Raw genomic sequence first — 25,842 nt, 5'->3', positions numbered from 1 at the left:
GGAACAACAGAGCTGCATCACCAGAAAGCATCCCGGGCCCCACCGGGGAGAAGGCATCTGTGTACCGCCGCTTGATTGACATTCCATTTGTCCCGTGAAAGGTGCTCATATACTGAACACGGACTAACTGTCTCTCCCTCATCTGTGCTCAAAGCTCGGAAATGAAGTTATCTCCCCACGCCGGCGTTGCACGTCTTCACACAAAACACATGTCACTCACAGAGAATGGCAATTTGTTTAGCCAGTGACAATGAACACGACTGTGTTTAATCTTGGTTTCATATAGTTCATGCATGCGAAAATAACTTATATTGTATAGATGAAAGAGCAGACTACGGAGAGGCCGGTAAACTTCCGAGCTTTTGTTACCTTCTCGGTGCATGCATTACACATGGAGGGGCTTGGATTATGTTATTTCCCTCTTTTTGAATATTCAATTGACTACTTCTATATTAATATATGGTGTGTTTATAAATTTATGGCATTCCTCCAGTATATATTTCTTAAGGCTCTGCGTTCGTTAGACCGTGATTATATCTTTCTGATCTTGCTCCCCTAACATCAATCATTCATTCAAGATGCTCCTCAAGAAAGAATGAAAAAAAAAGAGAAAGGAAACACATTCTTCTTCTCTCCTTCCTGCACACAGCTCGAGCTATTATGCAGTAGGTGGGGCGTGAGGGTTAATGATAGAAGCATGTTAATGTGAGAGGAGGAGGAGGGCTAGGCGTTGCACAAAGTGTTTGGGAGAGAGAGCCAAACAACTCCAATCACAAGTTCTTTCAATCACGGTGCGCCGCATTTGAATATCTTTCTACCTTAAAGTCTGAAATCTATGCAATTTTAATCACTGTTTAACATGTAGATGCTTTTTGAGCCTTCGTCTTGGTTTAAGCTATTCCACCTTGAAAAAAATATATATCAGCGGATGGTGCTGAAGGACCAACAATGGAGTGAGAATGCTTCTAACAACCTGAGTGAAAACATGACGTTATTGTTTCTTCGTCAGAGTGGAGAGGAAATGGTCCCATGTATGGTCGTCTGGTTATAAAAAAAATAGTGATTAAAGGAAAAGGTTGACATTTTTGGAAAATACACTTATTTTCTTCTTCATTCTTGTTTCTGTTTGGTCAGTATGAAGCCATAGGCATAGCATACAGTCTGGAGGAAACAGACAGACAGTGGGAATCAGCTACCCTGGCTCTATCCAAAGGTGACAAACCCCTTCTACGAAGACCTTTTAAAGCACACTAATTTAAATGTTTGTTTAACCCCTAAAAAAACAGAAATGTAAAAATGACTATTGTGATGTCAGCAGAATGGGTAGAACAACAAAACGTCCCATTATTCCGACCAGCGGGCAACTTTGTTGTCTGAAAAGTGAAGCCAATGAGGAAGTGCCTTAAACTTGCATTCTTTCTAACAGCCAGCAGGGGGCAACTCCTCTGGTTGCAAAAAGAAGTCTATAAGAAAATGAGCCTACTTCTCACTTGATTTATTACCTCAGTAAACATTGTAAACATGAGTTTATGGTCTCAGTCGCTAGTTTCAAGTCTTCTTCAATACAGCATGATGTTCATTTGGTAAATTATGGTCCCATTTAGAGTCAAATAGACCATAAAGCAGGGGATGCTTTAGGGCGCCGCTACCTTGTGATTGGCAGGTCTCTACCACGGCGTTGTCCGGTCTGGGAGTTGTCCGTGTTTTCGTCATAGAACCTTTTTGGGCACCTGAAAATGTCTTATTCAGCATTCGGTTGTACTTAGCTCCACCCTCTTGTGTCACTTCTGGTTGCAAAAAAACAAGATGGTGACGGCCAAAAAACAAGATAGCCAAAATGCTGAATTCGAGGATTCAAAACGGCAATCCACAAACCAATGGATGACGTCACGGTGACTACGTCCACTTCTGCCTATGATTCCAACGTTAGCCAACCGCTAGCGTTGTTGTTACATTATTTAAAGAGCGTAAATTAACTACCTATGCGATGTTGCTTATTTAGAGGAACGCATTATCAAGCGAAACAAACTGTGTAGCCTATAGGTCCTTATAAATGAGCTGAATGACTTGTATTCGTGTTAATATTCGATTTTATTTAGATGGAACTGCCAGCGATGGCATCTTTGCCGCCAGTTTGTTGACACCTCTGTGATTTTCTCACCAATTGGGAGATATTGGAATTTCCTTTTGTCAGGAATTCAAGATATCGCCGACTGAGAATAACATAATAATAAGTCGGAGGCTTATGTGAACAGTTTTCCCCACTTGGCTGTTCGTAATGGTTTGAATGAAATGACGTGAACAGGGAATTAGGTGAATTTAGGACTATTTCTTAGCCGGGCATTGTGACTTCTCCGCTGGCTGCCTGGCAACCTCGGAGACAAGACTCTCGTAAAACCACAATTTGTCTTTTTTACATTTTGTTTTTGTACTGATTAAACACATAAGTGTTAATTAATGAACTTTAGAGGTGCTTGTAGGTAGATTTTGTTACTTTTAGGCAGAGCCAGGCTAGCTATTTCCCCCTGTTTCCAGTCTTTATTTCAAGCTAAGCTACTTGGCTGCTGGCTGTATAGCCTGATATTAACCGGACAAATATGAGAGTGGTATCAATCTTCCCATCCAACTCTTGACGAAAACGCAAATAAAAGTATTTCCCAAGATGTCAAATTATGTCTTTAACATCATCTTTATAAAACTCACAACAACAAAACATAAGAAAGTTATTTAGATAGTATTTCTGTGCTCTGCGGATCTTCTTTCTGAATCTTTGTTAGAACCGTTATCTTAAGGTGAAGTGATGGGGAGGAAAGTGGTTTCCATGCAAGACTTCCTGCGCTCACAGTGTTCTACCATCAGACACATGAACACAGGGGTAACACGAGGTAACTTTTCCACCTTTTTTTTCAAGCCTCTGCTCTGTGAGAAAGAAAGAGGAGGATGGGCAATAAATGGATCATGAGGAAAGAAAATAGCCCTTTCTTTTCACCACATGACACGGCCTACAGTAGGCTGCCTCTTGTTGAGCACAATAGCACTGACCGAGTACAAGTGCAAACTAGGCTCGACCTGATCCACAAACAAGGCTGCCGACGCCGAGTACCTGTCTGACCACCGAGCAGCGGCCATGCTATCCGCTGCATCCTCCTGCTCCTGTCTAATAAGAGCCTCATGGAGGATCTGGAGCTGCTGAATGGGATACTATAAATGCCCTGGTCTTCCTCATCAATGATGTAGGAATACGGGAACAGAGACAAGCTAACCCTCTTAGCCGCTGTGCGGTGCGTGCGTGTAAGTGTGTGTGTGTGTGTGTGTGTGTGTGTGCGTGTGTGTGTGTGTGTGTGTGTGAAGGAAGTGGACGGAGACAGATGGAGGCAGAGAGGGAGACGGGTTTAGGCTACAGGCAGCTCTTAAGAGTGTGTACAGTTTGCGTTGAGCCCTGGGAGGCCAGCCGTATTCCTCCCTATCACTTCCACTTCATTACTCCGGGAGCGGACATACATTATTCAGCTCTTCAAGCCTCAGTCCACCGGGACCGATAGAGCCTTTAACAAATACTTTTAACCTATCTTAACTCTCTCACTGATCTTCTGTCTGTTACCCTATCTGTTCATTTGATTTCTGTTTATTTAGATTCTTTCTTTTGCTCCTATAACTCATCTTTTACCTGTTTTCTGACTTTTTACAATGGCTGTACAATAAGTGTAAAAATAATAAGAATTGCAAAATCAATTTTTTTCCACTTCAAACCCACAATAACAGGCCACCTGGGGGGTAGTGGAAACAAGTTATGAATACAACATTGACATATTATCACCTTTTAAATTGATATGGCAAACTCTTTTAACAGGTACTTATTTCCAGCAGTTACAATGCAAGATTATAATTCATTTGGAGTTGTATTTCTGGCCACATGGCGAATATAAGTTCTATGTTCTATATTGTACTTTTTACTGCGCTACATTTATGTATAAAATGTTAATAGATAACTTTAGTTAAGCTTCAGTTATGCTTTCCGCACAGTCTCACGGGCATGAGCTGACGTGGAATCGTGACGAGGAAACGTTGGACATAACAGGTTTCTCCTCGCAGCAAACCGACATTCTCAAAGCTCCTCAAAGTTCTCCAATTTTCTCTCCCCATCCGCGTCCGCGTAGTTAGAAAAATCTAGATGTGCACGGACGGGTAAAAAACCTGCCGCACGTAACCCCCGCGAAGGGCCGTGCCTGATGGTGTGACGACACTTTTGCCGTGCGGACACTCGCGACCCTCGCGGATGCGGCATGCATAAATCACGCTTTACTTTGCAGATTCAGGGTAATAATACAAAAATAGAATTAACAAATAAATGATGATGTAATATTACAGGTTAAAGGTGCTAAATGCGAGATTGGGAGCATTTCTATCGCCTCCGCACGGCTCTCAACTTGCCGACGGCTGAGCCGGCGGCTCGCAGCTCACGGTGCAAACAACGGTAATGGTGTTGACAGAGCTAACAGTGTTAGCCTGAGGGGGAACCAGAGGGTAGATGCTACGTTTCCACGACGACGCCATCAGTCGGGACGGCGTTATCAACTGTAACAATTGTATGAGAGCAGTGCAGAGCGGCGGCTGTGAACTAGCCAGTGTGGCACGCTCGTGAACATGCACTAAAAGCACGCGTGGCCGGCCTGGTGATGTCAACAAAGCACGGAGAAGCTCGGATTAAAACACACACAAAGGGAGAGAGACTTCATTCTCTGCTCAGGGAGACATTACCCCTCTATATCTTTACATAGCACCTTTAAGATAAGACTTTATTGATCCCAGGAGGGGAATTAACAAGCTACCCCGGCAGTATCTGAAGTAAATGAAATGAGCTCCACCTTCACCAGCTGCAACATCAATAATTATGATCCCATACATTATTCTGAAATGGGCCATTCTGCACAGCAAGTGCTTTCACTTCTGGTGGTTTAAATGTATTTTGATGCCAATACTTTTGTACTTTTATTGAGTAAAATTCTGAATGCGTGACTTTTACTTGTAACTGAGCATTTCTGCACTGTGGCTATTGCTACTATTACTTAAGTAAAAGAGTACTTCTTCCACCACTGTCTAAAACACGCCGTCAAAATCATGTTCATGAGCAATTCTCATAAGTTAGGAAAAGTCCTGAAGTATCAAGGTGATGAAACCTTGAAGTAGGTTAATTTAGTTAAAGAGGGCCCTGGGTCTGCAGAGGGCTGAGTCATACTTACATCTTTGTACTTTGAGTTACTTCTTTGGTTAAGAATAATAGTTTTTATTTCCTCATGACAGAACTTCAAAGAGCCAAATGGAAGTTACAATGTGAATATTTCTTGAAAATCCTAGAAAACTGGAGACCACCTTTAATCTCAGATCATCACACCAGTGTCCATTTAAGATTGTTAGATTGGGGAATACCATGAAAGAGGTAAATGTTCCCCCCTGTTTCACATGACCACTTCAGTACCACTGCTTAGACCTCAGGTGCCATCCTCTGGTGGTTTAGGGAACTACAACCTCATCGTTGTTGGGATGGTGTGTGTGTGTGGTGGTGTTAGCCTGAGGGCGCAGTGGGCTCAACTTGCAGTTGTTATTGACCGGGGTGAAAAGGTCACCCGCAGTTTTGTGGCCGACCAAAGTCAGTACAGTAGGTCTGCTTGTCTGCATGCACACACTTGGGTGTGGTTGTCATGTTACGTCTGTCACTGGACCTCCCAGGACTTTTGGCCACCAGCAGAGTCCACCCTCCTATACCCAACTGAGTTAACACCCTTTTGTTTCAATGTCCTTTGCTACGTCTTAATCAGCATATTTGTCACATTCCTAGCATTTGCATCAGGGCAGAAAACCCCTGATTAAATACTATAATGCTCTTTATAGATTACATAATGATTTTCTCCTTGTAGCACAGACTGAAGATCTTCACTATCGTATCAATCTTCATTCTCCAGTGATTATCTCTCTGTCACTTTCCCCAGTAAACGCCGCTGAGCGTCAGATCTCCTGATTCCGCATCCGGAGAGATCCCTGCAGCTCCCGCGAGCCGCTCACTGTGTGCCGTGACTGATCACATATCATCACACGCTATTTCACAAAGTATTAATCCACAGCAAAATATGCTCAGAAACTCATGCTATGCAGTTGACAGAGAGTTGCATGTGATAGCAGTCGATTAAGTGCTTCTCGCCGGAGCGCTGACATTCCCCGGAGAGCAGCGGGGCAATAATTTCCTCAGATTGCCCCTGTGGGAACGAAGCTGCTGGTTTTCTATGTCCACTCCAATCACATCACTAATGGAGAGGCGGGTAAGCATCTGTGACAGTGGGAAACCAGATCTCTACTCCCCCCAGTGTGTGTGTGTGAGAGCGTGTGTGTGTCCCTTGCAGATAAACAGTTGGCAGGTTTCCCCTTTCCCTGTGCACGTGCATGAACACACACACGCACACACACAAGCTGGACAGGGTTAATATACTCCATTAAGCTCTATTACCCTAAACGACTTGGGCAGATGAATGAGGACTCACATTACTTCGCAACTGTGTCTGTAGAATGATAGTGTGTGTGTGCGTGTGTGTGTGTGTGAGTGCGTGTGCGCTTGCATCTCATGTGTAATTACACTGTGAAGATATGTGACCCATGAGTCATCTGTCATTATCAACCGAGTGAAAGACAGCACAGGGCTTTTTTTTGCACTCTGGGTTACTGTACACCGACAATCCTCATCTTATCTTGTAATACTGTCTGTATCTGTTATCATCTCTTAGGCTCTTTCTTTAAACAACTTAAAAAAATTACAGTATGGTGAGATAATTTCAACCCGTTTCTAATATAAATCAATGTATTGCAAGAATATTGTGCAATTAATCTATCATTTTTTACATGCTTTCAGGGCAGCATTCTGCTTTAATTTGTGTTCTTTCAAGACACCAACACTAATTTAAAATAAAAAACATATATTTTTGTTACAAGTTGATTTGTATTTGAAAAAGGTTAAGATATAATTTGTATTTACTTGTTTTCAGACATCACTGAGGGTCCACAGCCATGCTGTACTCAGTCCACAATGGTGCTTTGAGCTAAATGCTAACGTCAGCATGCTGATGTTTTAGCAGTTCTAATGTTTAGAGCTGCAACAAGTAATAGAGTAATCGTTTAGTTGTCAACTATTAAATCATTCGCCAACTATTTTGATGATCAATCAGTTTGAATAATAAAAAAAAAAGTCAAAATTATCTGATTCCAGCTTCTTAAATGTGAATATTTTTCTAGTTTCTTTACTCCTCTACGACAGTAAACTGAATATCTTTGAGTTGTGGACAACATTGATTGGATTGATTGAACACTGATCGACATTTTTCATAATTTTATGACATTTTATAGACCAAACAACTAATCGATTAATCGAGGAAAATAATCGACAGCTTAAACGGCAATGACAATAATCGTTAGTTGCAGCCCTAATAATGTTCGCCGTGTTCACCATTTCAGTACAGCGTGTTAGCATGCTAACATTTGCTAATTAGCACTAAACACAAAGTATAGCTGATGGGAAAGTCATTATTTCTGCAGGTATTTGGTCATAAATACATTTGAACCAATAATAGTGCTGTATGGAAGGTTAGAGAACTCAAAAGTTAGTATAACAATTCATCCTCAAGGGAGCATGAATGTCTGTCCCAAGTTTCATTGTTATTTGTCATTCAGGAACCTTGTGTGTCTGCACAATTGTTTGTGTCAATTCATCTGGTAGATGATGGGATATTTCACTTGATAAGTGAACATTTTGACCTAATTTCATCAGAGGAAAAGTCAGAGATCACCAAAGTCAATAGGATTCATCCTCTGAGGAACGTGAATTCCTGAACAGAATTTCATGGCAATCCATTGAATAGTTATTTACTGGAAGAAGTGTACCAAGGTGTTAGCGGCATGAGCCCTTGAGCCACTCTAGCAGAATATCTGGCAGTGCAATTTTAACCTGTTTCAATACAACACAAATCAATTCATTTCTAGAACTTTCTGGAACAAAAGACTTTTTTTTGCATGATTCTAATGTTTCTGCCTGTGCGCTTTCTTCTGGCTTCTTTAAACCTCCAATGACTGACATTTTTTGGTCACTTGGGGGCAGCAGAAACAAGTTGAGAACTAACAACATGTTCTCATCCCAACTCTTCACATACTGACGCTTTGTCAGACCCATGGCGTCACTTTTCGGTCGCAGTAAATCTGTGATTAATGTTGTTAAGTAAACAAAAACACTTGCTTAGGGTTCGGGCAATAAAACCACTATAGTTAGGTTTAGGAAAATGACACTGAACGTTGTGAACATGGCACATCTGATTGTAACGTGACGCACAGGACACGAACAGCGGTCTCCTGGATGAAAGCCTTGTGTTTGTTGGGCCCATCCACTAGAACCTCACGCCCTCCCTTAGTGTGTCTCTTTTGCTCTTTAAACTGTACGTCACCGCAGCACTTTGAGCGTTTAATATTCAACCCGGATGTGTTAAAGAGTAGTTAATGGAAAGCCCGGTGCATCTCATACCAACACTAAAGGGTGCCTTGTTCGTCGGTATCTAACGCCAACGGCCGTGACAAAGCGTCAGCATTTGAGGCGCTGGGAATGAGAACGGGCTGGAACAAAACGTTGTTATCACCTCTCAAGTTGATACCGTGAACTTGTTAGTAAAAAAGTTGCTCACCCAGCAGATACGGAGCAACAATCTCCACATGCTCCTATTTTCACCAGCTCGTCTCCCAACTGTGTCTGTCTGCTGTTTGGTGCTGAGCAGGTAGTGTGTGTACAGAGAGTTTTTAGAGCTTTTTTTGCTGAAAACAGCAGCCTGCTGCGGCCGAGAGCGGAGAGAGTGAACCAAAACAGTAAAGTCGTGGGCCGGACAGCCACACAATGAGCCGAAACTCTGTAAATCCGAGTGGAGCTACAGATTCAAATGATAATTCTCTGTAGGTTCATCACTACGAGCGACCCCTTTCACATTGTTATTTGCTACATGTCCACTTTAGAGTTACTGACACTCAATTTTAAAAAGGCTGAAATAATCTTCCTGCACTGGCAAAAAGGATAAAATATTGATAGAGACCGATTTGTCTGCTGTTGAAATGCCACAAAGTACATTTTCTTGTCACTAAAAAAAGTCAAGCCGAGGGCTGATTTTCATCCTCACGTGCAAACATTGGCCGTACAAACTGGCACCGATGAGCACGTTCCCTGCAACATTTCCCAGGTATTCCACAAAACTGAGGCACAAATTACAGAAATCGCTGAGATCACATATGAATTAATTTCGTGCAGCTTCTCCGCCCCGCTCTAACACGCCAGCGTGTCTCAATGGATGCTGAACAAAGACGCAGCGAGTCCTCAGCCCCCTCAGGACTCTCACAGCAGCACCCTGAGCTAAGTTGCTGCGCTATAACAAACCAGTGGATAAACATTGTTTCAAAATGGCTGAAAGGATCCAGCGATGCGAACACTCGGAACCCTCCCTCTGTCCTAATCTGCTTCTTCCCTCAGATTATTGCCGTGAATGGGCAGGCAACAAGAGAAGAGACTTATCACTCCCACCCTTTCATAGTATTTGTTGTGTGTATTTTCCCTGTATATTAAATTTGTCTCCTTTAAAAGGCGCTGACAATGTTTGCTATTTGTCTGTACGGTATTCGCAGCTGCAGCGCGACAATAAAACGCAGGCACTCGGTAAACTCCGAATTGTGGCGCTTGTTGAATTACTCATGAGTTTTGATACTTTGCTTTTGTGTAAACGCTTAATTCCACTAATCCCTATGGAGGAACAGTGAATGGCGTAAATTCCCTATGATATCTTGTCTAGGCTAAACATTTGCTCACTTACGTATACATTGGGTACAGAAAATTATTCTTTTGACAACATTACAACAGATTTAACCCAGTGCCCCGATTATCCCGCAATGACATGTATTAGCTGCATTGCGTTGGGAGGTACATTTCCATTTCAAATTACAGCTCAGCAACACACACATGGATCAAACATTCTTCTATTCGTTGGCAGTTGTTCTTCAGCTGAATTAATAATAACGGATTGCTGCATTTTTTTAAGTGCAGAAATGAAAATTCAAGAAATATTAACTCGCATGTTCATTATTTCTTTTAACCGTGTTAAAGGCCTTTTCTTCTCCGAGCCCCTCGAGGTCAAGCTCTGCAAAGCCTATTTGGCAATCAAACACCGTCCCTCCCTAACCCTCTTTTTCCTCCTTTCTCCACACACACCTCTCTTGCCCTCTTTCTCCTCTCATGGCCCTTTCTCTGCCTCATCATCCCCCCTTCTTTCTCCTCCCCTGCCCCACGTCCCTTTCTGTCCGACTGGCCCTCTCAGCGGGGCTATAGAGCCCTAACTTGTCTACATTTACCCCCTGCGTTGGCTGACCAATGAGGCCGTTGCGCCGGAGAGTCCCTCCTTTAGCGCGCCGCCATTCTCCCCGAGTCAGCTCATGCTCTCTGTTTTCCCAACCTCTGACCCCAGGCCATGGCAACAGGGGCAGGAATGTCAGGAGTGATTGGCAGGATAAAGAGCGCAGCCCCTCTCTCCTGCACAAGCGGATTTGAGACACTTTGAGGAGCGAACAATGGCGGATTTGGGCTTGATTGGATCACTGATGAGCTGATGACTGTCAAAAGAGCACGTCGTCTTTACATAAGCCTGATTATCTCTGCGTGGCGGAGGAGCGGAGAAGAGTAGGAGGGGTAACCGCTGCGGTGGGGGTTGGGGGGGGGGGAATTGGCAGGGAGCTCACCCCCATGCAGAGAGCCTGGAAAGGGGATAGATGTGCACACGAGGGCCAGGCTACGGGGCCCGGGCCTCTCTCATCCACTGGGGGGCCTTTAACAAATCTATTCAGGCGACCAGGGGCCCTCACACATGTGGCCATAATCACAGGAGGATGGCTGAGGGTGGGAGTGTGAGGGGGATGACACATGGAGGCAATCATTGTTCAATCCCTGACCATCCCATCAAGACAGACAGAGAGAAAGGACGAGGAGAAGGAGATATAGAGAGAGCGAGGTGCTGACAGAAAAGAGCAGTGGGACAGGCAAATCAAAGACAAATCCCTTCCATAATCTACCTCTTTAATAGGGATTAGAACTCACCAAAGAGCCTATATCAGAATACCAAAGCACCAATGAAGACTCTATTCACAGTGAGAGTTTGAGGGGCTGATGCGACTCTAAAAAAACTCCACCGACAGAAGCGTTAGCGCTGGTTGTTTTCCTCCCTCGTGGCTTATTTTACAGTCCTGTTTTTGAAAAAGTTTTGGGGCAGCTTGGGTGACAAACAACCAAACATGAAGCGTCAACTTTGAAACTCTGAAGAAGTTTTCCGGCAGCACCCGCCAGCAAACACTAATCATATTTTGGATCTGCTCACTTTTTCCACTCCTTTCATAACAAGACATGTTTTGGACACGCTGTGTAACTGATTAAACGGCCATTTGATGTCATTTTCAGCCCCATCATGCTAAGCTCACTGATATCCAACTCTGAAAGAATACCATATTGTTTGGGTACTTGGAAGAACAGTAGCGTGATCTGGCTGGGATGAAGTGTGGAAAAAGTGAAGTGTGTATAAGAGAAAGAGTGGCTGATATCCTCCTCAGCGGTGCTGATGGCAGTCTGTCAGAGTTGGCAGAGGAAGTGAAAATGGCCTCAAGTGTCTGGCTTCCCTCCATGCTGTTCTCACATCAATGACAGCTCTCGCTGCATCATCTCTCTCCCTCTCTCTCCCTCTCTCTCATTTGCTCTCTTTAGACTCCAGTTTGCTCTTCCTATCTCTTGTTTTCTGACTCTTTCTCTGTCTGTGAAAGAAAGGATGGATGGATGAATTAGGAAATACAGACTTTTTTTATCAGTGAGGCGAAAACACCAACAAAGTCACGACTCGTATTATTTTCCCACACATGTCAGCTCTGACGCAGTAGTTCAGCATTTTATGAAATAATATGCTTATTTGTTTTCTTGCTGATGGTTAGATGAGAAGAATGATGCCCGTGCAGTAAATATGAAGCTACAGCCAGCAGTCCGTTAGCTTAGCTTAGCACAAAGGCTGGAAACAAGGGTAAACAGCTAGCCTGGCTCGGTCTAAAGTTTAAAAATATTGCACTTGCCAGCACCCCTAAAGCTCACTGAGTAACACTTTATATTATATTTGTTTAATCAGTCCAAAAACTAAAGTGTAAAACTTACATTTCATGGTTTTTACAGGGGGTTGTGTGTCATCTAACTATTGACAAGAAGCGAATTAGTGTAATTCAAAATGTCAAATTATTCCTTTAAGACTGTTTATAGGTTAAAAAAGTCTGATTAGCATTGAGAAATATCCAGTATTCAAATAAAAATAAAATATACTGAAATATAACAGTAGTACACGTATATTGCATTAGTTGTATACTGTAACCTGTGATGTTTCCAGTGTATTTAAGTCATAGATCACTTAGAAGCAGCCAGCTTTACAGCTCCAAGGTAATAGTTTTTAAGATTATTCAACAAATGCAATGACCAAATGTTGAGCCTATTTGTAGCCTTTTTCAGGTTAACAGTTATAAAAAGGAGCATATTTTGTGAAGTACATGTTTCACACATCCTCCATAAAGATACAAATTAGTTTCTGGCATGATACGTGTACATTTGTCGCAAAACAAGATGAACAATAAAGCCGGCATGGAGCCTGACTTAAAGGAGCATTTGGCAGTGCAGAATATTTTGTTCATTTGAGTCAAATATAAGAATGAATCAGTCATAATGTCATTAGCAGCATAAAATCGCTTCCCGTGCGATGAAAACCATGTATCTCCAACTCGTCTATGTTTCACAAAAACATTTTTTTGCCAATGCATTTTTCAAATAATCTATTTTTTACTCATATTTAAGAAGTTTCTGTGGATTTCAATAAAAAAAAAAAAATTCAATATCACCAAATTTGGAGATACGTGGTTTTCAGAATGGAGCGACAGCATGCAAATTTAGCAAAATTATCGGGTTGGTGGCGGTGTTTGTCAGCTGAAATGGCAATTTTGTAAAGTATACGCCAATAAATGTCTTACAGATGTTTACATTAATTAGGAATTTAAGAGTATAGACTTGCAGAAAGCTTCAGTGTGTTGTACCTCAGCGTGGACACACAGCCACAGTTCATAAAGTACAATTCTGCTTTACTTTTTCTGAGAGTGAGGTGGCAGCATTGAGTTAATCTGCAGGTCCGTGAACCTGGTGGCTCTGGTCCTGCTCAGATCACCATTTAACTGTGTGCTTTACTGTTCTGCAGACTGTTCATCAGCCATGCTGGGCCACACCCAAACAAAGTCCCCATTCTATTTAGGCAAATAATAATAAAGTAAATACAAAAGTGCCCCTTCAATTCAGCTATTTAACACATTGCCATACACTTATTTGTTACACCTTTGCAGACCACGTAACCAATTTGACCTTTGAGTTTAACCTAATCTTAACCATTTCACTGAAATCTCCAGCAGTACTTGACTTTACTAAGAGGCCACTTGACAGTCCAATCCGCGTTGGACTATCCAAATTAAGTGTGAACCTAAAACAGCTGCTTAATATACAACTTTTAAAGATTTTGTTTGTGTGCATAGCGAGTTTAAATTTGCAATTAAATCTAAATTGTGTCTGTACGTGAACCTGAGGCCTCCGGGCCCCTTGAGAGGCCAGAGGACTCCAATCATGTGGCATGCATGACCTGCTGCTAATCCAAGCATGTATATAGGACCACAGCTTTGAGAAACACTCACTATTAACAGCCCTGAGACCCCCCACCGTCCCTTTACCCCGTCTTTGGGCCTGTGAACGTCAAGGATGGCTCACAGTGACACACAAACCCCCCTCCCATCCACCTCCCCCTGAGCTGCCGCCCCCATACTGGCTGCTGGCCTTTCCTGCCGTCTGATCCATATTTCAGAGGCGGCAGTGGTGGCACTGAGGGGGTATAATCCAACATTAAAGCAATGAGGCCTGGGCTGAAAGCACAGGCGCAGGTTCATAAGGTCCTGGAAATCTTCAATTTCAATTTCCGCAGCGTTTGCAGTGGCTTCCAAGGCGCTGGCATATAGTCGCAGAGTTTTGGCGAGAGTGCAGATTTCAATAAGGGTGAGAGTTTTCTTGCTAAAAAGGGCTGACACTGCATGGTTTAGTTGGCAGGGAGATTGTGAAACAAACTAGACACAGTGACGAAGGGGTCAATTAAAAGGTGGGGTGCACTGTGATCATCATTAAACAAGTGGAAATCAAGATTCTATATATGTATTATTGTATAATCATTTAAATTTATGATTTGCTCTAAAAGTACAAAGTCATCTATGATTTCACACTTAATGTGTAAATAAAAAGAGATGATGGGATTAATACTAACGTGCACACTAAAACTGATATCTGTCAGATTAAATAATATACTGTGAATTAACATTATATAAATCTCGATCAACCTTAAAAAAGATTATAAATACTTTCTGAAAAATAAGAGTTGGGCACCAGCTTTAGGAGTCGCCTCTATTGCACTCCCTGATTTTCTTTTTGCATTTTTGACATTTTGTAATTAGAGAAAAAGTTTCCAATAATAAATGACTATAATGACATTTATTTAGTTCCCAAAAAATATATTCTTTAAAGACAAATTCATATCCTGTATTTACAATTTTGCAAGGTTTCCATTCACAACAGAAGAGGCGAAGAAGAAACAGAGGACATAAAAGGAGAGATACAAGCAAATCTGTGACAAAAACAACCATCTCTTTTGCATGTATAGAAGCTAAACAGTAATACTATGACAGGCAGCACTGTCAAAAAGAAAAATAGCCTTCAGTTAAACTGTTCTCCGTTAAATAAAATTATTCCTTTCTTTTTTGTTCTTTTCTTTGTCTTCTCATAATGTCGTTGTCAGAACTCGCTGTGGTGCTGTGCCATGGTGAGGTCTGGAGTTGAGGAAAGAAAAGAATAAAAGGTCAGAGGTTAAATAAGTGCAACAGTGGGATGCATTTCCTCAAATAATAGAGGGGGGGAATATGTGTCCTAAATAATTAAAATAACACACCAGTTTCAATTTTAAAGATCATCTAAAACCAACTCTATTTATGCAAATTAAAAAAAAAAAATCACTAAATTGTTTTATGTCTTTTCACCCTCCACTGCATCCCTGATGTTGCTATCAGCGTTTTCTTTGACATACATTAGCTGCATTCACTGAGGGGGCGTGAATAAATGGCGGCAGATTATTTAAATGACATAGGTGGTGATAACTCAGCTTTGTTGGAGAGGAGAGGACTGGAGGGGGGGGGGGGGGCACCCTGCAGGATATATTAGACTGCTGCCTGACGAGGCGTTAAAGTGGAGACTCAATCACATGATTTATGTGCTGAGGTCTACCAGTCAGGTGTAACAGTGTTTACCTCTGCGTTCAGGTTCATTTAGCAGAAGACATGTGGAAAGAAATCGAGGGCTGATAATGTCATAATGCCAAATTGATTTCAAATGCATCAACACAGAAACAGTTTTTAAAGCTAGTCACATGTCAAAGACAATTTTTGGAACAGTAATGCACTTTACTATGGACATAAATGCTGCTAAACACGACTGCAATTTGGGTTTATGACTGCAAATTGGGTGAAATTGTGTCTGAAACGTATACTTATGTTATTCTTCTATTGTTATTTTTAGGTATTGTTAATTTTAATAATTATTTATTTTATCCTTTTTAATGCACTGACGGGAGCTGCTGGGAGAAACGATATTTCGTTTCCTTCTTCTGTGTATGCAAATACTCAGTGAAATGACAATAAAGTGAATCTTGAATCTTGAATCTTGAAATGCAATGAGGGTTATACCTGTCAGTGATCAGCTGGAATGGGGACTTCAGGGAGTCAGGCCTGTGGTCGCTCTCTTCGTCTGTAAAAAAAAGTAGAATAAGAGAAAATAATTAAGAATTTATTAGAATTAGAATTAGAATTAGAATTAGAATTATCTTCAAAATTCCCCCCTGTAAATTGCATTTATATCGTGCTGTAGGCAAGGCAAGGCAGCTTTATTTGTATAGCACATTTCAGCAACAGGGCAATTCAAAGTCCTTTACGTAAACATTCAAGAACATTGCGACAAAGTGCAAAAAGAACATTAAGACATAATTAAAACAATTATTAAAAACATTAAAGATTAGAAAATAAAAACAAGCTAAAAATAAAAGCTATAGGATAGAAGCTCAAATAGAATATAACACACAAGAGTAAAAGTTATAGTGCATTTTAAAGATCATTATCTGGTTTAATATAAAGGCAGCAGCAGCAAACAGGAAAGTTTGAAGCTTTGATTTAAAAGAACTCAGAGTTGGAGTTGGTCCTGCAGGTTTCTGGGAGCTTGTTCCAGATATTTGGTGCATAAAAACTTGAACTGAATGAACTTCTGCATGTTTAGTTGTGACTCTGGGGACACTAAGCAGACCTGATCCAGATGAACTGAGAGGTCTGGATGGTTCAGAACATATAGCAGAAGATCAGAAATGTATTTTGGCCCGAAACCATTTAGTGCTTTATAAACCAGCAGGAGATCATTATCTGTAGATCATTATTTAGTTGGATCACTTCTTGTTGATATGAGGCCTGTTTCAGTAAAACATATGAATTATAGACGAGTTGTAGTCCATTACCATCTCTTTTTGGGCTGAAGCTTCCCGACGACTCCACATCACTGTCGTCCTCCGTCCCAGAAGCTCCATGGCCCGCTGCAGCCGCCGCCGCCACCGCCGGCCGTGCGTCATGACGCGCCACCGGCACCGCGCCGTGGAGAGGCAGGTGTCCGGCCGGCGCGCCTCCGAGGAGCGACCTCATGTTCAAAAGAGAGTTGGCGTTCAGAAAAGCCGCGTTGGCCCAGTTGTGCAGCTTGCCAATCTGGCACGTGTAAATCCCATGACCCGGGAGTAAGGCCGGGTGGCCGGCGGAGGCCAAAGCAGCAGCCGCGTGGTGGTGCGCATGATGCGGGGAAGGTTTGTGAGAGCTGTCCGGAGCCGTGGCGGTCTCAGCCAGGGACCAGATTTTGGGTTTGCTCTGCGGAGGTCTCTGTTGGCACTCCTGTCTGCTGGGAGAGTTATCCACTGCTAGTTTGACAACAGGCGGTCTGTTGAGAGAAATAGCCGCCTCCACTCCTCCTCTCAAGGCCTCCGCAGAAAGCGTCCTGCTGCTCTCAGAGCTCCGAGGCTCCGAGGCCTGCTCTCTGTCGGCCAGGCCGGCCTCCACCTCTCCATCTCCGGCTACCTCCTCTACCTCTCCCGCCGCCTGCTGCTGCTCCTCGGGTCTCTCGATATCGACCGTCTCCAAATCGATCTCCTCCTCTTCGTCCTCGTCGTCGCTGCCGTTCTTGCCGGTTTCGTCCTCGTTGTCGCTGCTGAAGATGCGTCCGTCCCGGTCCTCCGCGCTGCGGCCCCACGTCACCTTGTTCTCCTTCTTCAGACGTCTGCGCGCGTTCGCGAACCACGTCGACACCTGGATGAGAAGAAGAAGGGAAAAGCGTTTTTTAAAGCATTATAATAAAATCAGAATAAAACAAATCACTGCTCCTTTGACAGGGGCTGCAAAAGTGGAAATGTAATAAATTATTAAATATGTAAAAAAAAAAAACCTCATTATTCTTCTCCATAATTATTTTAAACGAGCTTTGAAATAAGAAATATCTGGAGACTTTTGCTCTCTTGGGTGGAAGTGTGACTTTTATTCAACTGGATTATCATATTACGCAATGAATCAATTAGATTAATTAACTAATTGCTCTTAGAGGAAGTGATAAGAATGACAAAAAGAAGTATTATCCTTCTGTATGGAGATTCTTATCAAATGTCCCCCCAGGTATATATCCTCCTGAGACCCAGCCCATTGACATGTGTCCTCTGTAGTGGACATTTTGTCCACATGCATATCCTCTTACTCTTTTGACCTATACTCTATCAACCCTTATTGTAAAGAAGACATAGGCTTTCCAGGGATATGGCATGTGTTGTTGTTTTTTAATCAATTTGAATGTATTCTTGGTTTAATTTCACTCTACAGCCATAATAATCTGTTCATTTTTTTCCCAGTCTTTTCACACTGAAATAGTCCTGTAGTCCACTATGCAGTGGACAATAAAAATAAAGTTTACCAAGCCCTAAATTGTTAAGATTTTCTTTTAACCCTAAATAGGAAGGAAATCACACAAAAAAAGTAATTGGAAGACACTTTTTTTAACTCGGTTCCCAGGAGGATATAGGGCCCCTGCTAATAATAATAAGAGGCTCATCACACACACACTAACCCACCTGTGTGAGTGTCATCCGGGTGATGATAGCCAGCATGATCTTCTCTCCTTTGGTTGGGTAGGGGTTCTTCTGGTGCTCCTGCAGCCAGGCCTTCAGGGTGCTGGTGGTCTCCCTGGTGGCGGTCTTGGCCCTCGACGGGTCCCCGTACGGGTACTGGCCGTATGGGTAGAAGCCCTGAGCGGCGTGGACCGGTAGGGAGGCTGGGTGGGAGCCCGGGCTGTCCTTCAGCTCATACTGGGAGCCCTGAGAGAGAGAGAGAGAGAGGTGACAACTTGTTGAGCAAAATTATTTCTTCTCCAAGTTCAAAGAAGGCGTAAAAAAATCCAGATTTTATTAATTATGTGTGCTGCAAAAAAGTTTTGAAAAGTTTCAATATTCCGTCAATTTGACACCAAATAGGCTATTTATCAGGAAATCAGTAATTAGACATTAAGAAAATACCCAATAACAAATCATAGTCAGCCAATTATTTAATTTCCTAATGTGGTTGCTTTTTTTTTTATTATATTTAAACGTTTCAATTTTTGTTTCGATTTAACAAGAAAATAAGGAATATAATTAAACGGTCTCTGAATCTAATGTTTCTTACGTTATTAATTATTCATTGAGTTTTTTCTAATTAATAAACACTTAACAAAGGTCTTAATTAGATTTTCCCCTTCAAATTTCCATAATTTAGGCCTATACACACAAAAAAACTGACATTTGCAAAATTTTATTTTAACCTTAAAGATGACACTTTTTTTTTTATGTGTGTGATGATTCAATATTTTGCCATGAAGAAACCTATATACATATATATTAAGCATTTAAATCACAAAGATAATGGAATGTTAACTGAAAATTGGCAGGTTTGGACTTGAATACAATTATGAATTATTAGCGATTGTAAAGCCACAAATATACCCCCAGAAAAAAAAAAAAAAGATCTGTATTTACACATCTTAAATCACTTGACACTATTGGATATAATAGCGCATTATAGTTTACAATGAACAAGAAGCTCAGCCAGACAATGCTAAGTGTGTCATTAACACCTGAGCTGTGAACAAGGATCAACTCTCTCACCATCTGTGATATGAGTGCGAGGTCTGCGGCTCCGCTGTACGGCAGGAAGGCGCTGTAGTTGTGCGCCGCCCACGGGCTGCCGTACATCCCCAGCATGGAGCCGACGGCCGCGGCGGTGGCGGACGAGCTCAAGCCGCCTTCAGCGCCTCCTTCCCGGGCAGAGGCCGGCCGCTCGCCCGCGTACACCTCATGAGACGCACTGAGGAACTGGGGGTACCCCAGCTGAGGGAAAGACATGTCCGGATAAAATCTCCCTTCTCCAAAAGCCAAAGTCACACAGCAAGAGGAGGCAAGGAAAGAAAAAAAAAAAAAAAAAAGGAGAAATCCCCCAGAAAGAAGTGTAGAGGATGAAGGGGGGGTGTCTAAATCACCAGAGTCCCCCTTTAAGAAACTGTCAAGCTTCCACACTTTTCCACCGACCCGGAGTTGTATCAGAGCCGCAGTTTGGCACCTCGAGTGCGGAGTGATGATGCGCGTATATCTGGCCGCAGGAGCTTCTGGATGTGGAGCTGACTGACTGATTGGCAGCCTACTTAAGCACCAAGCTCCTCCTATGCCCGGGGCAGGCGATTAGTGCATTGGTTAGCCTAGGTCGTGTGTGTGTGTGTGTGAGTGTGTGTGTTGGTGTGTGTGTGTGTGTGTTGGTCTGTGTGATCTAATTTCTGCAGTTCTTCACTGTGTCTATACAGAGAAAAGAAAACCTGTGAAGTGTGTGCAAGTGTGTGCATGAGTGTGTGCACGTGTGGGTAGTGTATATTTGCTCTTTTTGTGGCCAGTATGACTTTTTTGAACAAACACTGTTTCTTATTGTTGTGCACATATTGTTATATTATTAGCAATAGTTGTACTGTATAATAATAATTATTATTATTATTATCATCATCATCATCATCATCATCATTATTATTATTAATACGGTTTCTTATTGTTGTGCACATATTGTTATATTATTAGCAATAGTTGTACTGTATAATAATAATTATTATTATTATTATCATCATCATCATCATCATCATTATTATTATTAATACGGTTTCTTATTGTTGTGCACATATTGTTATATTATTAGCAATAGTTGTACTGTATAATAATACTAATAATAGTTATTATCATCATCATCATCATTATCCTCATCCTCATCATCATCATTATTATTATTATAAACAACTGTTGCAATTTTGACAACTAACTGTTTTAACTAACTATAACTCGCATATTTTTTAGGTGTCATTCTTCCCTCCATATATACGCTTTTGACAGCTGATCCTGCAGGGTGTATATGCCGGGACATTCTGTCCAGCACCAGCACCAGCACCAGCAGATGGGCCGGGAGGCATCGATATGCTCGGTCAGATCCGAGAGGAATGTCCGTGATTATCGACGGAAGTCAGTGGAGCATATTTTCAGAGCGAAGATAAAGGAGTGTGGAGGTAATGACAGAGATTGACGAGGATAAGAGATAGCAGAGATATGGTGCACACACATGGGGGGCTGTGGAGTGGAAAATGACAGATGTTTGTTGAAGAAGAATGAACTACTGTACTCTGTTGTGGGCCTATAGGTATAAAGACACTAATGTTGAGTATATTTGGTAAAAAAAAAAAAACAAAGAGGTGAAAGTATAAAATTGAGATAAGATATGCATAAAGTATTAAGGCTGTTAATCGATTAAAATATTTAATCGCAATTAATCGCACGATTGTCCATACAGTTAATCGTGATTAATTGAAATTAATCATATTTTTATCTGTTCAAAATGTACCTTAAAGGGAGATTTGTCAAGTATTTAAGACTCTTATCAACATGGGAGTGGGCAAATAGGTTGCTTTATGCAAATGTATGTATATATTTTATTACCGTAAATCAATTAACAACACAAAACAATGACAAATGTTGTCCAGAAACCCTCACAGGTACTGCATTTAGCATAAAGAAATATGCTCCAATCATAACATGGCAAACTGCAGCCCAACAGGCAACAGAAGCTGTCAGTGTGCTGACTTGACTATGACTTGCCCCAAACTGCATGTGATTATCATAACGTGTCTGTAAAGGGGAGACTTGTGGGTACCCATAGAACCCATTTTCATCCACATATCTGGAGGTCAGAGGTCAAGGGACCCCTTTGAAAATGGCCATGCCAGTTTTTCTTCGCTAAAACCTAGCAGAACTTTGGAGCGTTATTTAACCTCCTTCACAACAAGCTAGTATGACATAGTTGGTACCAATGGATTGATTTGGTTTTGTAGTTTCATATGATATATGATGCCAGTATCTTCACTTTATAGCTTTAAAACCGAGCCCGCTACAACCTAAAAAATTGCACGTTGCGTTAATGCGTTAAAGAAAATGAGTGGCGTTAAAACAAAATGTGTGTTAATGCGTTATTATTATCCCGTTAACTTTGACAGCCCTAATAATAAATCTATTATTTTTATAAGGGAAAACGGGAAGGATACAGATTGATGTTTCCTCATTGACAGGCTTAACTATCAAAACTCTGTTTCAATCTGCTTCTTTGAACACACACACACACACACGCACATGCACATTCGGGCAGTGCTAATGAGGTTGAGCACCCTGCGCCCTGCTCGGTGGCCCTGTGGCCCTCCTGGGTTCCCTCAGAGGTTAGCTGTGTAATTACTCCATCCCCATAAATACAGATTCATCATTTCACACTGGAGCCCCTGATGAGCTTGGCTGAGCTGAGAGAGAGAGAGAGAGAGGAGAGGAGGAGAGGAGAGGAAGGGATGGAGGAGGGAGGGAGGGAGGGATGGAGGGAGGAGGAGGAGGATCTAATGATTTAATTACAGTGCTTAAAGCCCACTCTGGCTAAGTGATGGTCCTCTCTGTCTCTTTCTCCCGTTCTCTTCCCTCCTCAGCGCTGGCACCTAAAGGGCTTTACTCATGAATCTCAAAGCTGTTTTCCTAAACACATATTATGACGAGCACCGCCGCCGCCACCGCCACCACCACCGCTGCTGCTGATGTGTGTGTGTGTGTGTGAGAAATGGAGAGAGAGAGAGAGAGGGAGAGAGAGAGAGGATGCTTAATCTCCATGGCATTTTAAATGGCATTCATGGAGAGCGACTCTATCCTCATTGCCAAGGTAAATGGAGCCAGGGGACTCTCCATTTCAGCTCGATAAAAGAGCAATGTTAAAGACCCTCACCATTTCTCCCTCTCTCTCTCTCTCTCTTTCTCCCTCCCTCCCTCCCTCTGTCTCGTTTCTCACTTAAAATTAATGTTTTTCTCATGACAGGGAAGGGAAACGAGACATATCCACCATCTAATAGGATAATATAGCCCCATTCACCACCACCACCACCACCACCACCACCCCTCCCTCTTCTCTCCCTCTCTCTCTCCCTCTCTCTCTGCCTTTGTAGCTGCCTGATTTCCATAGTGTCTCTGTGGAGAGGCAGTTAATGAATTCCTCTGAGCTGGAGAAAGGGGGAGAATGGTTTGGCGGTTTAGAGAGAGAAAGAGGCAGGGATAGGGGGAGGAAGGCTTTGAGCTATGCCATTCAACTTCACAGCCTCGGCCTGCTTGTGCATTCACCATGTGTGTGTGTGTGTGTGCGCGCGCGTGCGTGCGTGCGTGTGTGTGTGTGTGTGTGTGTGTGTGTCTTTTAACATGAACCTGCTAAGACTACCAAATATTTAGACTGGCCTCAGACCTCTTTTTATGGCGACGGTGGATTGAGGGATCTCAGGAGGCAGCTTGACTCTATTTGAATCCCATTCCCTGCTATTAGCTCGGCCCAGACAAAGGAATAACTTACTGCAGGAAACATTCAAATAAAGTCCCACAATCCACTTGCACTGGCCATTTCCTCTTGGGTAATTTGCAGTGAGGTAAATGAAGTAACCCGAAAACATCACGAAGCCGATTTTTATTCTTTGTTTGCAAACACTTCAACAAAGGAGGGATGATAGCAGTAATGCAATGATGATTAAATAATTGCCATTCATAGATACTATGTAGACGATCTCACTTTTTATTTGTGTAAAACCTTGAATTTAAGCAGTAAAATCATCTATAAAAATGGCCATCTATAGCAGTGTTGTAATGTATTATTTAGTTACACATTACAGTAATGTAATTCCCTTTTTCAGTTTACTGATCACTGTAACGCTGCGTTACTTTGACAGTTTATAGGTCGGCTTGTTCGCAGTTTTACCCGAAGTTTGATGAAGAGTTGATATCAGTTTCGTCTCGGTGTGTTCACTGGACAGACAGCTGGGAAACATGTTAGCTTAGCACAAGGGCTGGAGGGTAGCCTCGAACAAAATAGGAGTGTAACCAAAGAGTATAGAAGCAAAGAGACCGAACTCCGATGTTTTTATTTTTTTTTTACAACATCCGCTACCACCATTTTCGACTGAAAATGCTTATTATATTTATAAGATTTTTTCGGTAGAATATGACAGTAGAATATACGTAATTTTGTTTAACTTTTGTACAGCACTTTTTAGGTGGACGTTTTATTGGCGTCCGGTAGTCACCTTAAGTCTAAAATGGCGGAAGCGTAGCTTTGCTGCTGGGATTGCTGCTGGCAATGGAACGAGCAATTGACTTTCACTTCTTGGCAACATACGCTCTTTGGTTTAACTCCAAAGGTGTCTTTGGCTGTGCCTAAATCACTCCATATGGGCATTACGTTTACTCTCATTTTTAGAGTAAATCTCCTTTCTGCTAACAGTCCCACAATGCAATGGGTTGCATGTCAGTGACGACGCAAAATGACAACAATTTATAAAATGTCCAAAATTTCAATTTAGGGCTCACAAAAGAGTTTGTGGAGGTACTGATAACACTTTTTTATGCTACAACTATTGTGGCCAAAAAATATGATGGTAAATGGTGTCACCATGATATCAATGAAACTTGCTGAAACACTATTAGAGCTACAAAGGATGTCCCTTGTGGCTCATCAAAATAAAACTGCTAATGAAGGGTGGAACACTGTGCCATGTTCACGATGCCCTCTGAAAACAACAGTAGTTATGGTACTGACGTGTTGTTGACATCAGAATATTTCACCATGGTAAACCAGCACACCTCTATTTAGGGAGTATAGTCATAGACACCCATTGGTTTGTGGACTGCCGTTTTGAAGCCTCAAGTTCAGCATTTTTGCCGTCGCCAATTTGTGTTTTTGCAACCAGAATTGACATGAGAGGGTGGAGCTAAGTACAACCACTTAATAAAACATTTTTAGGCAACCGGGCATCGCCATGATAGCGACCTGTCAATCACAAGGTAGCCACGTCCTAAAGCATACCCTGCTTTATGGTCTATTTGACTTTAAATGGGACCATAATTTAGTAAATAAACATCATGCTGTATTGAAGAATACTTGAAACTAGTGATTGAGTCCATAAACTGATGTTTACAATGTTTACTGAGGTAATAAATCAAGTGAGAAGTAGGGTCATTTTCTCATTGACTTCTATACAATCGGACTTCTGTTTGCAACCAGAGGAGTCGCCCCCTGCTGGCTATTAGAAAGAATGCAAGTTTAAGGCACTTCCGTTTTGGCTTCACTTTTCAAACCCGGAGGTTGCCCACTGGTATGTACCTGTATATATATATATATGAAGACTCTAATGAAGTTTAAGTTTTCAAAATAACGTAACAAGCAATGAAATTAATTACTTTTGCTCTTAAGTAATTAGTAAAGTAATAATTACTTTTTGAATGAGTAATATTTTATTGATTACATTGCCTAACACTGCTCTCTAGTCACACATACTCCTGTGAAATCTTGACAATATGTGAAATAATTCCACTTGTTTCTACTGTTATCTTCCTAAAACAAATGTTAATTTCCTGAAAAACAAAGCAGATGAAGTCAGCCAAGAAAAAGACACTTGATAAGAGCCAACATGCTTTGCAAAGAAGCAAAATGAGCTCACTTAATTGTCACAGATTCCTTCCGTTGTTGTTTTATTTCGCTAAATAAATCATCTCCCGCTGGCTTCTGTGATCGGTTTCCAGGATGTCCGAGACGGTGAAGAGAGCAGCGGCAGGGAAGGAAGGACACGCGGCAGAGATAAAGAAAAAACCTGTCTTCACCTACTTGACAGCAGAGATAAGCAGTGATAGATTCAGCACTGACCTGATGTTAAAACAGATGGATCGCTCTGACGCATAACAGATAAGCCTGCCAGCCCGAGGTAACACATTCAGCTACCCAACGTTTTATGGTCCCTCACACTGAGCTCCTACTTACTTTATCGCTCTCTAACACTTTTTTTAATCACCGTGATATTTGACATACAGCACGCAAGATGTCATTCATGGTCTTAATGGCTTCTATCACCTATTAAATCGGCGGCAGTGTGACCTGACAGCCTGGAGATGGATCCTTGAACATTTTGACCCAGAGGGGAAACACTCGACAAAGAGGCTATCATTAGCA

General features: G+C 42.0%; 1 protein-coding gene across 1 annotated transcript; it reads right to left on the bottom strand.

Moving 5' to 3' along the window:
• Window positions 1-14,632: 14,632 nt before the first annotated feature.
• On the bottom strand, window positions 14,633-19,963 carry irx1b (iroquois homeobox 1b). The gene is made up of 5 exons (XM_037796044.1): window positions 19,416-19,963; window positions 18,348-18,590; window positions 16,707-17,538; window positions 15,892-15,952; window positions 14,633-14,982 (listed from the first exon to the last, which is right to left on the bottom strand). The coding sequence occupies exons 1-5, from the start codon at window positions 19,650-19,652 to the stop codon at window positions 14,934-14,936; spliced, it is 1,422 nt and encodes a 473-aa protein (XP_037651972.1). The 5' UTR covers window positions 19,653-19,963; the 3' UTR covers window positions 14,633-14,933.
• Window positions 19,964-25,842: the final 5,879 nt, after the last annotated feature.

Source organism: Sebastes umbrosus, chromosome 15 (assembly GCF_015220745.1).
Source record: "Sebastes umbrosus isolate fSebUmb1 chromosome 15, fSebUmb1.pri, whole genome shotgun sequence".
NCBI classification, from domain to species: domain Eukaryota; kingdom Metazoa; phylum Chordata; class Actinopteri; order Perciformes; family Sebastidae; genus Sebastes; species Sebastes umbrosus.
This window is presented reverse-complemented; position numbering and strand designations above follow the sequence as displayed.

Bases quoted from the DNA above. Each gene is read 5' to 3' on its own strand.
- irx1b (XM_037796044.1), bottom strand. From the start codon at position 19,652: ATGTCTTTCCCTCAGCTGGGGTACCCCCAGTTCCTCAGTGCGTCTCAT. The intron at 18,591-19,415 runs GTGAGAGAGTTG...TCTCTCTCTCAG, and splicing joins TCGCACTCATATCACAGATG to GGCTCCCAGTATGAGCTGAA. The intron at 14,983-15,891 runs GTATAACCCTCA...CCTCAACTCCAG, and splicing joins TTCCAGCTGATCACTGACAG to ACCTCACCATGGCACAGCAC.